The sequence below is a fragment of the Oreochromis niloticus genome, linkage group LG3 (assembly GCF_001858045.2).
Source record: "Oreochromis niloticus isolate F11D_XX linkage group LG3, O_niloticus_UMD_NMBU, whole genome shotgun sequence".
Taxonomy (NCBI): domain Eukaryota; kingdom Metazoa; phylum Chordata; class Actinopteri; order Cichliformes; family Cichlidae; genus Oreochromis; species Oreochromis niloticus.
In genome coordinates, this window is record NC_031967.2 from 34468132 (window position 1) to 34484986 (window position 16855).

The 16855-nt window shown below is 38.7% G+C and overlaps 1 protein-coding gene across 1 annotated transcript; it reads right to left on the reverse strand.

The window, feature by feature from the left end:
- Nucleotides 1-10: 10 nt before the first annotated feature.
- si:dkey-9k7.3 (circularly permutated Ras protein 1) lies at nt 11-16479 on the reverse strand. Its single transcript, XM_019354596.2, has 19 exons — nt 15568-16479; nt 11111-11162; nt 10834-10890; nt 8373-8504; nt 8200-8286; nt 8033-8118; nt 7722-7919; nt 6525-6569; nt 6341-6430; nt 5226-5377; nt 5057-5138; nt 4806-4933; nt 2811-2895; nt 2622-2728; nt 2348-2460; nt 2120-2231; nt 1855-1995; nt 1369-1462; nt 11-728 (listed from the first exon to the last, which is right to left on the reverse strand). The coding sequence occupies exons 1-19, from the start codon at nt 15616-15618 to the stop codon at nt 585-587; spliced, it is 1956 nt and encodes a 651-aa protein (XP_019210141.1). The 5' UTR covers nt 15619-16479; the 3' UTR covers nt 11-584.
- Nucleotides 16480-16855: the final 376 nt, after the last annotated feature.

Below are 16855 nucleotides of genomic sequence, written 5' to 3' on the forward strand. Positions count from 1 at the left end.
CTGCACACAGTTGCCATGAACGTCGCACTCACTTATGTCATTGTCATGAGACACTCTCGCAAATGTAATGCGAGAGTAACGCAGTAACGCAGCGTGCTTATGGCAAAGTAACAGTAATCTGATGACCTTTTTTGCAATATTAATCCCTTACTTTACTTGTTACTTCCCATCTCTGTTGTAGAGTATTAAGAAATACAATTACAATACAAAGCAAACTATAATTGTAACAGCTTCTACGAAGTCAGTTACAACCAGTCTAAATTCTTCCGTTTATGAGATTTTGCGTTTAAAAATGTGATAAAACTCCTTCTCCTCGTACAGTTTTTCTAGAATAGATCAATGTTGAAAAAATGTATCCGTTTACAGCTCAATAATTTGGCGTGGAAAAAGCAAAGGGGTAGGAGCTCTTTTTGAATCTATTGTACAATAGCATCTCAGACACAGAAGATTTTTAGTCATATACGGCTCTTTAAATGATGTCCACATTTGCCTGTCTATACTCTGGGCTTTTTAAATAAAAAGAAACTATAGTTCTCACACTGCTGTAAAATTGCTTAATAAACAGTTTTGTTTTGTCTTTTAATTTACACAGCCTCCATGACAGCCTTTTTCTTCTTTGTGGTCTTCTTTTGGACATTAACTGTGTTGCTGCTGTTGTTGTTGTTTCTGACACTGCTGGCTCTCTTCATCTGGTACACCACCTTAGCTGCTTCATCAGAAAGAGTCAGCTGTAATAGATGTAAAAAAAAAAAATTGATAATCTGTGAATATCTAGTTTTTACCGACTCATAAACAGACCAATAAACAAAATATAATCTCTTGTTCCTGTGGCTCTTGTACTCTTGCACTAATTACAAAATTTTGGTCTTATGGAGAGGTTCAAAACGTGGCTATAAAAACTTTATTCAGTGTGGTTGCTTGAAAGGTGCTGGGGATGTGATGGAGTTAAATAAGCACATTCTCACTATAAATTTAGTATTTACTCAAGTTAAAATTTATAGGGTTGGGGCTATATTTTCATAATTACGGCTGTTAGAAGTTAGAAGTGGTATTAACTTTGTTGTTGATGTGTTGCAATGTATGTGCAGACAAAAAACAAATAAAGAAAGAAAGATGACAAGTGCACAACATCTGATTAATGTTTTATGATTTCTTGTGCTGTTTCATTGGCAGTTGCATTTAAGTATAATTTTCCAAATCTTTGCCTGCTGAGTCACAGACAAACACAACATCTGACACATGTAAAAATAAAATAAAAATGAATACTTCCAAAATGTTCATGTTACATAAACAAAAAGTTTATATAATGATAAAACTCACTGTGTGATATTTTTTCTAATTGTCTTCATTAAAAAAGTGTATGAATACCTGGGATTCCGTGGTAATGTCCTCACAAATTGTCGTCATGGTTTCCATCCAGTTACCATATATACTCTCTTCCTTTTGGATTGGCCTCCACCTACTGTAGTATAGAAAGAGGCACTATTACTGCCAACAACACAGTAAAGTCACACACACACTTGAACTCTAACTCCTTAAAACCATTCCATTTTCTTCTACTCACTTCAACCGTTAATGTAAAATGATCAGGTGGTGGCTCAGTGACCCCACAGTAAAGGTGAACTGATGGGTCTAGATCCCCCCATTCAATGTAATGTAAATTATAGTGTGTGTGTGTGTGTGTGTGTGTGTGTGTGTACAAAGACCAAATTCACCAAACTGACTTTTTACATGATTCATCACAACAATAGCATGCAGCATACATTATCAGTGCCTTAATAGCCGGCTACTGAATCTCTCATATGTGCATTCATTATTACCTTTTTCTCCATGTATCCTCTACAAGACTCATACCTGACTTGTTGGAGCAGGTCTTGCTGTGCTTTCAGCTGCTTTTGTGCCTCCTGCACTTTACCCTCCATGGTTAAACTGGCACAGAGCTGTGCGCAGTGAACATCGAGCACTGCCATGTTAAGTCTGCCTGCAAAAATCCGACTTCAGACAGACAGATAAAGAAGATGAAATTAAATATATAAATATAAATATCTTTTATGATTAACTTGAACACATTTAAGTTAATCATTCTAAAAGTATTTAACACCCAGCTCCAGCTTTTTACCTGCAGGTAGTTGCTGGTCGCTGTTCAGTGATGATGCGAGTGATTCTGTGTTGGTCTCTGGTCTTGAAGCTGAGCTGCAGTTGGAATGGAAGCGTTCCTTTCTGGAGAAAAACTGGTGAATACAGACCAATATATAACAAATTAGATAAGACTTTGGTTGATTCTATTAACTGCTTTCTGCACTACAAATCATTTTTAAGCAGTAATAATACAGCAGAGTTGACCTACCTTCCATAAAATCAGGTTTTACAGCAAACTGGAAGGTGATTTCCAGACCTTTGGTGACATTCCCAATCTCTCTTACCAGTTTGTGATTGTTTTCATCCTCATATGGAAAATACCTACAGTGAAAGAGAGAAAAGGGTGAAAATAAAAGAAGGAAACAAAGGAAATTAATATTTTGGATACCACTGCACCACTCTATATTATTATTGTTATTAGACTAACATACAAACGAGTATGTAAAATGTTTATGTGGCAGTGTTTTTACGTTGCCACTCACACTCCATCAGAAGCGAGCAGGGTTGCTTTGACTCCTGTAGCTAGGACGTTATCTTCGGAGACCGATTGAATCTCTCTTGCTACCGTGCCAATGCTGACAATATTTACCTGTGCAAGCCAAGGAGCAAGAGTTACAGCAATATGTTCTTCTTTGTGTTTGCTTGTGTGAATGGATTTGTGTTTATCTCACCCTTCCTCCCGTATCATCTGCCAGTTTACCAATATCAGCCAGGCGACAGTCTGTCCCTTCAAAAGTCATTACTGATATTATGACTCTGAAAAAGGAAAGAAAGAGATGTGTTTTTTCACAGAATTAGACAGTTTTTGTGGCTGATGTGCATGGTTCATGCAGATGTGAAAAGTTCAAAGGTTTGAGCTAGACACCCTGCTGTAGCCAGGTGAGTCTGAATTCTGAAATGCTGTAGAGTACCTCGCATGTGCAAAGGTATACAAAAGAGTGTACAAACTGTAGCATGTAGCTGCAAAATGAACCAAGTCTTAGTAGTAAATTCTCCATTTCTACTCCAGAACAAAGCATATGTTTCCAGTTTTTACTTTGTTTATCCCAACAAAGTGACTTTTTTTGTGCTGATAAGCTACAAGTCAACTGATTTGGACTGGAGTAAAGGCTCTTAAACTTCACCAGATGGTGACGTCTTTGTTCTGTTCCAGGTTCTGGTCATTGTGAACCTCTCGCTCACAAGCATATCTTTATTTTCTTTTTTTTCCACTGTTTTATTTTGACTGACAGTTTAATTTTATTTATACAATCCCGATCAAAAGTTTAAGAACACTTGAAAAATCATATTTTGCATGGCTGGATCTTAACAAGGTTCCAAGTAGAGCTTCAACATGCAACAAGAAGAAATGGGAGTGAGATTTTCAGTTTTTTTGAGCATGCATAATTTGTTGAAAACAATGCTTAAACTGAAAAGGGCTGTTTTACAGCTGATCAAAAGTTTAGGACCACACCACCAAAAAAAACCCCTGTAATCGCCCCCAAAACAGAAATCAGTGGCCAGTGGCCACCAGTGGCCGTTTGATGCCTCTGCACCCCCTGAAGCTCTATTGTTAAACTGAAGGAAAAATCACCCCCGACCATTATGGTGTCCCCTCCACTGTGACGCATAGAAAACATCTAAGGTTGGATCTACTTGTCATGCCAGTAATGTTGGAAACCATAAGGACCATCAGGTTAAATTTTTTTCTCATCAGAAAATAAAACTTTATTCCACCTTTCAATGTCCTATGTTCTCTCTTGCAAAGTCCAAATGGTCAGTTCTGTGGCGTACCATTGAAGACGTTTTTTGTTTTTGAAGCCCTTCAGTCTCAGATGCCGTCTGATGGTTAGGGGGCTGCAGTTGGCACCAGTAACGGCCTTAATTTGGTTCGGGGATTGTCCAGTGTCTTGACGGACAGCCAATTGGATCCTCCGGCTCAGTGCTGGTGAAATTTTTGGGGGTCTTCCACTTGACTTTTTTGTTCCATAACCCTCAGGATCATTTAAGAAATTCCAAATGACTTTCTTACTGCATCCCACCTCAGCAGCGATGGCGTGCTGCGAGAGACCTGCTTATGCAGTTCAACAACCCGACCACGTTCAAAAAGGGAAAGTTTTTTGCCTTTGCCATCAGAACGTAATAACAGTGTGACTATCTGACAGAAAATGACAATGAATCCACATTTTTGCACAAATTTGGCCTTTTAAAGGCATGTGGTCCTAAACTTATGAACAGCTGGTGTTGAAAATAACAATCTTTTGTTTTAATTACACAGTCTGCGCTTGAATCCGTTCTGTCAGGAACCTTGTTAAGATCCAACCATGCAAAATATGATTTTTTTGCCATTTTTCAAGTGTTCATAAACTTTTGATCGGGACTGTGTAATTAAAATGAAAACAAATATACTTTGTAAACAGAAAAAAGTAAAAGATTTGACGGGAATATCTCTAAATACCACACAATTTCAATACTCGAAGAGGACAGGATGAAGTTTACACTTAAATCTGCAAAGCAAAACAGGACTATTCTTATCAGCTGCAGTGTTTAGGAGCAGAGGTGGTCCCTGTCTGACTTTGAGGCAGACTCTTGTGTGGCAGGTAAATGATTGTTCACCAGAGACATGGTTAACGCTATTAAACATTGACAAATGTTTAAGAACTTTGTGCATGCATGTGAGTCCTTACCCCTTCTGTACCGCATCTAGAGCCAGCTGAGTATAGAAATATGGAGTAAAGGCAGAAGGAGTCAGAGAGGGAGCTTGCTCCATCTCTCCCAGTCCGATGTTAGCTTTGCCATCAGTACATAAAATGACCTGTAAATCACAACAGTCGCAAGGTTCTTGTTAATAGTGGTGACAGTCACAGCGCTCAGTCATCCCAATCACACCGTAGTAAAATATCTGACCACTCATTTAGAGACTTTCACATTTACTCACCTTTGACCCGGGGTACCTTGAAGCCATAGCAACGGAGGCTAACGCTGCGGGACCGAGACACGTGGCTCCATGTTCCCTGAGTCTAGAGTCAGAGATGTGGAGAAAACAAAGAGTGTTTCAGACTGCACAGAGCATTCTTCCATGTTTCTAAAACACTTCTAACACTTACTCTTTGACCCTCTGTACTAGGTGGTTGTAGGTCTCAGCGATACAGTGTGGGATGTGGTAAGTCACACCCTTTTCCCATATATGGTCGTAGTCAACTAGCGCCCAATCCCTGAGTGTGATAGGAGCACTAGTACCATCACCATATATTACAACCTGTGAAACCAGGAGAATGTAGTTAGAGTACTCCAGGGTGGGGCAGGAGATTTATAAGGTCTTCTTCATTTAATGTCTTCAACATTTAATTCAAATCTTGACAAAAAAACAAATTCCCTGGCAGATGAGGGCAGATTGCTTCTCCCTTCCATCTGCTAAAGAGCCATCTTCTACAGAGCATGACAGTTCATCATGGTAAACAGGAAGTCCTCTCTTGTTTTTGTGGGGCAGGCTACATAACTGTCAATTACGCAATGTCCAAAGGGGACAAAAACAGGAAAACATTTAAAATTCTCTCATTTAGTGATAAATAAGGGATTCAATGGACTTTATAAGTCTGGTTTTATTAACAAGGATATCTTATGATCTGCTCCACTGATTTTTCTATTTTGCAACATTGAGGTAAAACTGGAACAATGTACTTAGTTATAGCAATATAGAGCAATGTAATTACATATTCATTGTAGCTTGAGTGACACGATTATATATTCATATAGATTAAAATTGGCCACCAAAAGACAAAACTATAGGAAAGACAATAAAGGGCTTTTCTATTGTATTCTACTCAAAAGATGAGAAAGATCGCATGAAAGTAAAAAAATATGTAACAGTAGAGTAAAAGGTAAAAAAAATAAATTTAGTTTTTGTTGTTGTTGTTGTTTTAAGGTAGCAATATAGACAGCAAAATACCTAAAGCTTTAGCATCCCCACTCCTGATAAGGACCCCAGGTTCAGTCTGAATCAACCATAATGATTTGTTCTCATTGTGATTGTTGCGATTTCTGGAGTCCAAAGACATAATGAATACTAAACATCTTTTACAATCTTTTACTACGTGTTAGTTGGATAGGATAACACTTATATTTGTATTTAAATGTTCACAAAAAAGAAAGATGCAAAAAAGCAGCATACAAGAATCAGTGTTATAATTAATACTACTACTACTCCTGCTACATCTCCTACCTCATCGTTAAATGTCACCAGAGCCACCCTCCGATGAGGGGACCGTTGCTTTATGGTGAATAGTGCCCTGTAGAGGGCGTCCTGCATACCCTGTGAAGACATACCAAAACAGCACAAACTTTAAAACAAAATTATTATGTTTATGCAGCCCAGCCAATCAAACCACAACAAATTATCCTCTCACCTCTAGTCTGGATACGTATGTTACAGAGCCATTGCTTGATGGAACCTAAAGCAGAGCAAAGATGATAAGACTGAACATTTCAAATGGAGTTTTATTGTGATTCAATGAACCTACAGTCATGTGGAAAAGAGGTTTCAACTGTGGAAAACTGAATGTCTCTTTACTGCTACTACAGCCAGGTGCTGCTAATTAATTACACTTGTTTAACTGATAACAAGTGAGTGTAAGCACCTCGATGACAGCAGACATTTTAGTATTTAGCTATATGCTACCACAATGCCACAATCTTTTTAAGAGTGGATGTCCTAGTATGTTCACTCAAAGAACAGATTGTGCAATGCTTACAGAAACTGCAAGAAACTCGAGAGGTGCATCTCAGACTGAGTTAGCATGTTAAATGTTAAAACTCATGAAAGCGCCATTAGAAAAAGACTGAACAAGTATGGCTTGTTTGGAAGGATTGCCAGAAGAAATCCTTTTCTCTCTCTCTCTAAAAAAAAAAGAAGTTGCATCTGAACAAAACACAAGACTTGACAGAGACAAGACTGCACAGACGATATCAAAGTGGGAAGTTTGGCCACAATGTAAAGCTAAACCCAAACACAGCATATCATCATCAAACACCTATAATTTGGGCTTGTTTTGCAGCTACAGGACCTGGGCACCTTGTAGTCACTGAGTCGACCAACAACTCCTCTGCATACCATTCTTTATTTTAGAATCAAATGTAAGGCCATCTGTCCGACAGCCAAAGCTTGGTCCAAATTATACCATACAACAGGACAAGAACACACAAAATCTACAACTGAATGTCTAAAAAAGAAAAGAATCCAGATGATCCAATACAGAGTCCAGGCCTCAAACTCATTGAAACGCTGTGGCACGTCCTGTTCTGTGGCAGGACCTTAAGAGAGCTGTCCATAAATGGACGCCTGCAAAACTCAATCAACTAAAGCAACACTCTTACATGAGAGTGGAAGAAGATTCTTCCACAAGGACTTGAAGACAGATAAAATCATACAGAAATGCATTTACTTCAAGGCTCAAGGCAATCCTACAAGCTTTTGAATCATGGGTGTATTTAAGACTTTTATGCAAGAACTCTTTTTGCAACTACAAGTGTAGCCTCCATCTTTTGATAAACAATGACTTCAGGAATTTTACCCACAGCGTGTTTGAATAATGCAATCCACACACCTCTGTAGTAACGCTCATGCTGCCAGAAGTGTCCACGCAAAAAACAACTAGCGTGTCCTCCAAGTTCTGATAGTCGTCTTCACTCTGTCTGGGCAGGTAAAGGTCATCACTGCGCACACCAGCTCGCTGGCCAATGCACAAAGCAGCTAAACTTTCATCTACGCTGTTTTCATATCCGCAGAACTCACATCGCCAAACCTGCACAAGAAGAAGAGGATTTGCTTTTGTTTCTTTCAACTACCTTTGTCCAGTGGCAACCAGTTAATCAACTGGTTAAGAATAAAAAATGCAGGAATTAAATTACCACTCACGTTCTTCTGTAACGAACTGAGACATGACAAAGCAGCACTACATTTCCCACAAATCACTGGCCTTTGGAAAGTCTCCATGCCTGAGTCTGATAAGCAAAGAAAGAAAAGAGATTAATAAAAGCCAAAAAAACTTGGAAGGAAGTGTCTGCATGTGTGTGCCCCCTGACCTTGACTGATGTCAACCAGTTTTCCAACACTGAGTGAGACAACGTTGACGTTGGCCTTCAACCTGGTTACTCCTTCCAGCTTGTCAACTGATGAAACATGAAAAAGAAATGAGAGAGAGAAAGATTAAATATCAACTATAAAACACAAGGAAAGACAGGCAAATCAAACTCACGTCTGGGAGGAACTGGAGGAGGGAGGGAGATCGGAGCAGACTGAGGCTCGAAGGAGGGACTGTTGTAAAGAGGAAGAGAGGTAGGCCGAGGTTTCCTCAGTCGACGAGGGGGCAGTGGTGGAGGAACCTCATCTGTAGAAACAAGGACACAATGAATAAATAGCCTACAAAAGCGAATCGTATGAAGTGACACGTTCTCTAGGACATGCAGAGTCCAGGCTATGGCTTTATTACCTCACTGCAGTCATTATCTGATCTGCATATGTGAGTTCCTTTTACAATTTTCTTTTAAACCTACTCTTAAAACATTACAAGTCTATCAGAATAAAACAATTTCCACCAATCCATGGACCTAAAGGAAATGACTACAGCTGATCTGAGATTGTGAAAATTAAAAGCTGATTTTGTCTCTTTATATTTTGATTTGTAAATTTAAAATTCACTCTCCTTAAAAAACAAGCAAACAAACAAAAAAACATTAGATTCGTCAGGTGGTCACACTTGCCTTTTAATTTAGTTATCACATTTCTAATCTGTATTGTTTATTTCTTGTATACTAACTGTCAGCATATATTAGCTTGAATGTCAGGCCTTTTTAAGAAACCCAGGAGCTTTTTAATCAGCTGACAGTAATCGTACTAATTTCAGTACCATTTCCTTTATCTTTAATTGAAAAAACAGAAACAGAAGCCATGATTTATTCCTGTTGATGTAAGGCAAAAACAGGGCTTGTGCAAAGAGACTTTCAAGCTTGTACAACAAGCTTGAAAGTCTCTATTTTGTGTGGCCACCTTTATTCTTCAACACAGTCTGAACTCTCTGAGGAAAGCTTTCTTGTCATTTCTTCTGGAATAGTTCCCTAGTCTTCTTGAAGAACATTGGATGTTGGCTCACTTTTGCTCTTTTGTCTGTCAAGATGCATATGCAGTACATTCTGGATAGTATCTGACGTGCAGTGGCTTCATTTTTTCTGCATGAAAATGAGCTTAACACCTCTGGTTGATATACAGCCACAAACCATGACAGAGCCTCCACCCTGTCTTACAGATTTTAAATCAGAATCAGAAATACTTTATTAAGCCCAAAGGAAATTATAGGTTACAGCAGGCAGCATCACATTGGGAAGACATGTCAGAGAGGTAGGTAGGAAAAAACAACGAAAATACATAATATGAGGTGAGAGGAAGAGAAAAAAACCTCTACTGAGACTGAGCTCCTAGTGGGAGAACAGTTTGAGAACAGAAAAAAAAAAACCCCAGCACAAAAAGCACATGTCTGTCAATACACCATAGAAACACAAGACAAGCAGCACTCAGTGTTGTACCTTATCCATACCTATTGATGTAAATTTGAACCAAAAAGTTCAAACTTCATGCTGCTGATTTTCAGTCTGGTGAAGTAGAGGTGACCTTTTCCCAAATCGAATCATTTCGTTTTGGTTCCCTTACCTAACCAAAGACTAAGCTAAAGTGAAACTAAACTGAGAGTGAAATCTGAATTAATCCTAAAAGTAATGCAACATGAAGTCTGAAAACAATCCAAAGTAATAATGTCTTAATGCATGCTCAATAATCCAGACAAGGAAATCCCAGAAAGTTTATTCTGTTCGCCTCAACATTTCTTCACTGATCCAAGTGACTGCATCCATCTCAGCTGACTGCAGCTTTCCTCAACCACATAAACCGTTGCAAAACGATCTGAACCATTGACAGTCATGTGACATCAATGCCAAAAAGGCAGAAAAGCATTCACTGTGAGACTTAATATCCATCCATCCATCTATCTATCTATCTGCAAATACGAAAGCTGTTTTATAATAAATGCTGTCTTTTTGTCAGATTTCTCTGATTGAACTTTAACCAGCAACATTTTAAGGCCTGAGGAACTCAGAAAAAATTCTACAGGCCATCTGTCACCATCCATCCATTCTGTTGTGCTTATCCAACCATTTACATCTATCTATATTTTTTCTATATTTTTTTAATGATCTGTGTTAATACTTGATATGTGGAATATTTACTTTATTTCTTCTATTAATTTCACTGAAATTGATTTGTGTTGGTGAGAAATGCAATTTTACTGGCGATGGGGGTGGAGCCAGACTGATTTGGACTGATTTTTTAGTTTTATCAGCATTAACTGTCACACTCTTCTAACATCTTTGTAATTAGAGCTATCTGACATCTTTTTCTCTGTGTGGACTTTCCCTCGTTGAACCTCTATCTTTACATCTCCTACACAGTTCGTCTCTTTGTGTCTCTTGCATTTGCAAGCATGCCCACACACACACACGCACACACACACATTACTACTTAATATGCTTTCCTGTTATTTCACTGCAATACTCTTGAGAATTTAATCAACGCTCTGGCCAGAAAAAAGCAACGGTTCATCACCATCAGTGTCATGAGAGCTGCATGCTTGTGCACATTTTTTGCAAGTGCATGAGTGAGAAAATTACCTGCTTGTCGTTTTACTGGCACTATGTTGTCATACTCGGGCCCCATAGGAAAAACGCCTGTAGTCGGAGGAAAAACCCTTCGTTAAAAAAGGTGTAAGCAGTTATGCACGCTCTCTTCCATTTTGGTGGCACTTAGTACAAACAGACGCAGACTGTTCTGCAGCTCGGGGTCAAAGATGTCAACATTTTACCTGCTTAATGTATTTGAAATGTTCTAACTATAGCAAGTGTGAGCATTATTTGTCACATTGGGGAAGATACACTTTAAGAAACTCACCTGGTCCATCTGGACTCCAGTTGCAAACAACATGGCTGCAGGCAAACTCCATCTGCAACACACAGGCACGCAAAATTAATTGCGACACCATTTTAAAAGAACCACAAACTCTTCGGGTTTTTATCTTTAAGAGACAAATGAATCAGATAATGGGGACAAAGAAAGCGAGAAAAGCTGACATATCAGCTACATGATTATGGTAGACGAGCTTCCTGGCATTGTCAGTGCGTTGTCACCACAGCAGCTGTTCCTTTGGTTTGGTTATTTTTCTTGTTAACAGGTGCCTGAGTAAAACCATCAAAGAAAACACTTCCTGTTATAAGAACAGGGAAGCAATAAGAAAACATGAGAAGTAATGGCTTCTTGAATTTGAAGAAGGAATAAAAGTTGCATTTTTCTTCAGGTTTGGTTTGTTTGGTTGAAGTATGGCTGCAGGCGTTGAAGCAAGAGCACAGAGCCAATGGCAACGAGGTCAACATCAAGGAAGTGACAGGGTTTAAAGTTCTAAGAGATTTACTGTTAAATTATTAACCAGATTTAGTTTTTTTTTTTTTTTCATCAGAGCATGGTGACAGTCACAGCGCAGGTTACAGGCTATCAAGTGTTAAAGGGGTCAAACCATAATTTCAAGCCTCCAACCACAACCCCCAAACAACCAGCAACCGGGTGAACCCATTGCTCTAATGATCTCACAACCTTGCAAATACAAACCTGTACATTTATTTCAAAGCAAAAAACTCACAAATTCAGCTAACATGTAGGTGTTTGGACTGTAGGAGGAGGAAGGAGTACCTGAAGGAAACCCACGTAGGCACATAGAGAACATGCAAGCTCCACACAAGCTCCACACAGAAAGGCTTCCTGTGAGCCGACAGCCAAACCGCTGCACCGCCCTGTCCTGATATGACTGCACTATCCTGCTGCTGATTAACACGATGCCTTGCCTTGAGAAATGTGGGGTTTTGTGACGTGTACTTTAGCTACCAGTGGTGTTTTTATTTCTTCTACACTGACCTTAACTAAAGGAAAAAGGAAAAACTAAGAATTACTCTGTGGATGCTCAGAGTGTTTGGTCAGAAAAATATGATAATTTATGTTTTCAGACAAGTTTTTGAGAACATTTCCTTCTTTTTTGTTTTAAAATGAAAATGTGCCGGATTTCTATTTTTTATCATTAAGTTCATGATCCTTAGATTGTGGACCCCATGTTACACCCAGAAAATGAATGCAAAGACATCAGTCAGTGTATTTTCAAAACCGTTTTTGGAAAAGTTTAAAAAGGAAACTTTTTAAAGACTTAAAGGCAAAAACGATTTTTAGTGTAAAGCAGCTGCTAGTCAGACTGCTGTTGTGTCTAATCTCAGCACACGAAGAGTAGAAATTTTAAATGTTCCCATTTTTCTGTGTTCGTCATATTTTCATAGCTCTATTTAGCGAGGTGTTTTGCCCCATGTTTCCTCCAAATTTATTCACGAAGCAGACGTTCAGTTTTTCAAGACAACAGCCGCCTGCACTGATGACGAGAAAAAAAAATCCTCATCAAAGCATGTTGTCTGTCCCCTTAGAGTAGAAAATATCTGCATAAATGAAAGCTGCTTTATAGATTTTTTTCAGATTGAACTTTAACCGTGACATTTTAAGGGCAGAGGCACTCACAAAAACCCTAAAACGAAACCATTTTTACTATGTCATGGCGAGCTTACCGTTCATGATGATCAAAAAAACTGAAGGTAAGCTTACATATCATTTTAAGAGCATGATTTGCTCTTAAAAAATGTGGTTTGGTAGGGGTGTTTAGCATACACACTGATGATCAAAGCTAAGATCAGGCCCTCGTGACTTTGAAAAATGTCAACAAAAAGCCTTAAAAAAAAAGAGAGATTCATATAAATTATGGTCTTGATGCATTCTCAACAGATTCAACTTTTGGAGACATATAAATTATGCCATAAGTATTGGCCGGCCTTTTCAGATTAGTGGAATGACTGAAAATGGTGTAAATCAGCCCGTTCAGAAATTAACTGGGAGATAAGTGAATAAATTCAGCTCACCAAGGCTAGCGCTAACACTTCATAACTGCAAAATCATAGCAGAAAATATATAAATAAATAAAGTAAACCTGTCGCGGCTGAAACCGTAGACAGGGCACAATCTCTTCTTATCTAATTTGCAGCAAGATAAAAAATTATTTCTTAAAATGTCAGACTATCCAAAAAAAGATTCTCACTTAAGTCTAAAATGAACTAGACAAAGTTTGCTTTCAATTACTCCAAAAACATTTCTCACCGTCACAGAGATTTATTTTTTTTGAGATTGTAGGAAAAAACCCTGAAAATATCTGGAGTGTTTTGTTCCTGACGGCATTTGGATTAGAAACATACTGAGTTTGAGCTGAAAGCCGTTTTGAAACAACAGTGGGCTGAACCGCAACGTTAGACCCAAGAGGGTCGAGTTATTTTTGAGCATGCTATAGTTAAGTAGCAACTACTTAATTTAACTCACCAAAGTAAAAGCTTTGACCCTTTGCTTCACTTTATACAAGCTTTGTTTTACAAGTACTCCTGAGTCAGAAAGTTAAGAATGCACAGTGAGTGACACAGTGTTTTCTCTATTCCTGTGACACACACACAGCAAATAAAATACAAAAGAAAAAAGTTGGCACCTCTGTGCTGCTCGGTATGAAGGCAAAAAGTACTGATAAGCAAAATCCCACAAACTTTGACAGATTAAGATAAATGCTTTCATTTAAATTACGTAAGGAGGTTGTTTGCATTTTCAGTGTACACAGCAAGCTGGGCATGCCCTGGATATCATTTCCTTATTTTTGCTTCCCTAAGCCTCACAACCTTGGTTATACTCAGAGGTTATCAGCTCTCTAAATCACTCCAGATTGCTCTATAAATAGGCCGATCTTGGCAACCGGGACCAAACAAGTTGAGCAGCATGCATCAAACATGTGCAGCAGAGTTTCTGCAGCTTTTGGAGGTTAGGTTCATGGTTTGTATCAGTTGGGTAGCTGAACTACTTCATAACCTTTCATAAAAAAGGGCCTCTGGTGGTATACACATGTCACCCAGTTTTATTTGGTACACCTGCTCACCTGCATTTGAATGAGTAAGAAAGGTGATTTAAGAGACTTTGAATGTTGTATGATTGTTTGTGCAAGTCGGGGTGGTCTGAGTATTGCTGAAACTGCTGATCTGCTGGTATTTTACTGCACAACAATCTCTAGAGTTCACATAGAATGATCTGAAAGAGCAAATAGCCAGTGAGCAGCAGTTCTCTGGGCGAACATGCTTTGTTGATGTCAGAGGTCAGAGAAGAATGACCAGATTGCTTCCAGCTGATATGAAGACAACAGATAAACAATCGTTACAACCAAAGCATGCAGAAGAACATCTCTGGATGTACAAGGAACCTTGAAGCAGATTCAATTCAATGTTATTTATATATCGCAAAAACAGACAAAAAGACATTGGAAAAATGTTGGTCTGATGAGTCTTGATTTCTGCGGCAAAATTCAGATAGTTGTCAAAAGTTGGTGTAAACAACATGAATGCAGAGATCTATCCAGTGTATCAAAAGTTCAGTCTGGTGGTGGTGGTGTACTGGCATAGGGCACACTTTGGGCACCAAAGCCTGCATGAGTATTATTCCTTGCCTTATTTATTTTTTATGACCACACTGTACCCATTCGAGTAGAATTCAATTTTTCAATTCAATTCCATTTTATTTATATAGTGCCAAAACACAACAACAGTTTCCTGAAGGTGTAAGGCACAGAATAACACACCATGTCACAAAGATCAGATCATCTCAAACTGGTTTCTTGAACATTACAGTTCACTGTACTCAAGTGGTCACCACATGTGAGAACAATAGAGCACCTTTGGGATGTGGTGGGACAGGTGATTCATATCATAGATGTTCAGTTGGCAAATCTGCAGCAATTATGTGATGCTATTACTACAATGTGCATGCCCAGTATCCTTGGGCAAGATACTAAGTTGCTCACCATAAATTAAAGTCTATGAATGCTAAACAGAAAGCACTTTAAAAATGAGGGTGCAGGATGAGGGTGGATGAGGCAAGTTATATGAAGCACAAGTGCTCAGGTAGAGTAGAAAAGGGCTATATAAGAACCAGTGCATTTACTAGTAAGGTAAATAGACTGGTGTACCCAATAAAGCATCCAGTGGGTGTTTGTTTTCCTAAATGACAAATCAAGCTCATCTGTTACTAAATGAATTCTTTATATGTACTTGTCCACAGAATCCCTTTTGAAAAGTGGATAAAGCAGGTAAATATCATGATTGGAAACTTTAGTCCAAAACATTTAATCAAAGTTAGCTAAAGTAAAAATACACGACTGCCTGAAAATAAAAGATGTAACACCAGTTTGAACATGGATACACTCACACAATACAACACACACAATGCAAGAAGAAAAGAACTACCTTTGCAGCGGTCTGAGTGCAGCGGTGTTGCTCAAACTGAAAGCATTTCATGCAGCATGTTCCTAATATGTGTGAGAGTGTGGGCGTGTTCAAAGTCTAAACAGCAACACTTTGTTCATGTGTGTGTGTCAGGAAGTCGGTGCAGAGCTGGGTTTTTTTGTTTTGTTTTTTTCTTTGATAGACAGTGTGACACAAAGTTTGAAAGGAAGCGAGGAAGAGCAGAAAAAGAAGAAAAAAACTTTATCTGCACGTTTTAATCCTCAAAGAGAAAAATCTTTACAGATGGTGAGAATCACGAGGCAGTTGCTGAACCATGTCTACTCATTTTCACTGTGTGGAAGAGGACAGGGAGTGGGTGTGTGCTGTTTAAGTACACATTATATGTACACATAATATGTTGTAGTTATTTTATTATATAAGGACTGTCCTACTGCACTGTAATCTAAACTACATTTAATCTGTATTATGCTACACACTGGAACTAGAAAGATAAACGACCTTTATGTAGAAAATTAAAAATGTATAAAAGAAGCAGCTGCTTCAACTCCCTTCAGGACCTGGAGTTGGATATGAAGATAACAACATACGGATAGACGAACAGACTGGATGAATGCATGCATGGATGAACGATGCATACATGGTTGGATACATGGGTGGCTGAATGCATGGATGGATGATGTATGGGTAGATGATTGCATGCATGCATGGATAATGGACGAATGCATGCATGGATGAATGCAGATCATCTTCATGTTAATATTGTTTCCCTTTCATATCATAACATCCTGAACCTTTTGAACCTTTAACCAGAGGTGTTAAACCCACCGATGAACTATGAACACTGCACTGCTGCTACAAAAGTTGTGTTGTGGGAAGAATAAAAATTAATCTGAATAATAAAAAAAAAGCTCCACAGACCAGGCAACAAATTATGAGCTGCATGAAAGTGATCATTTCAGTGTGCACGAGTTGTGGGCTCACTTTAAAAGCTGCTGTATTGCAGCCTTTATGATTATCATTAGTGCATATCATATAGCAGGAAATGCAACAAAAGAATTTCCCAAACATTCATCTTCACTAATTATCTGAATCATACTGACATCAGTCACACAAACTCTTCATAAAGACAAGATCATCTCTGCAGCAGGAAGAAACGGCGAGTGGAGCAACTGATCAGAAAGTTAAAAACAGCTCTCTGGCTGGGCTCTCCCTTAGAGACAGAGTGAAGAGTTTGGCCTTTCAAGAGAAGGACTCAGAGTAGGGCTTCTCTGGAAGGCCCCTGTGACCG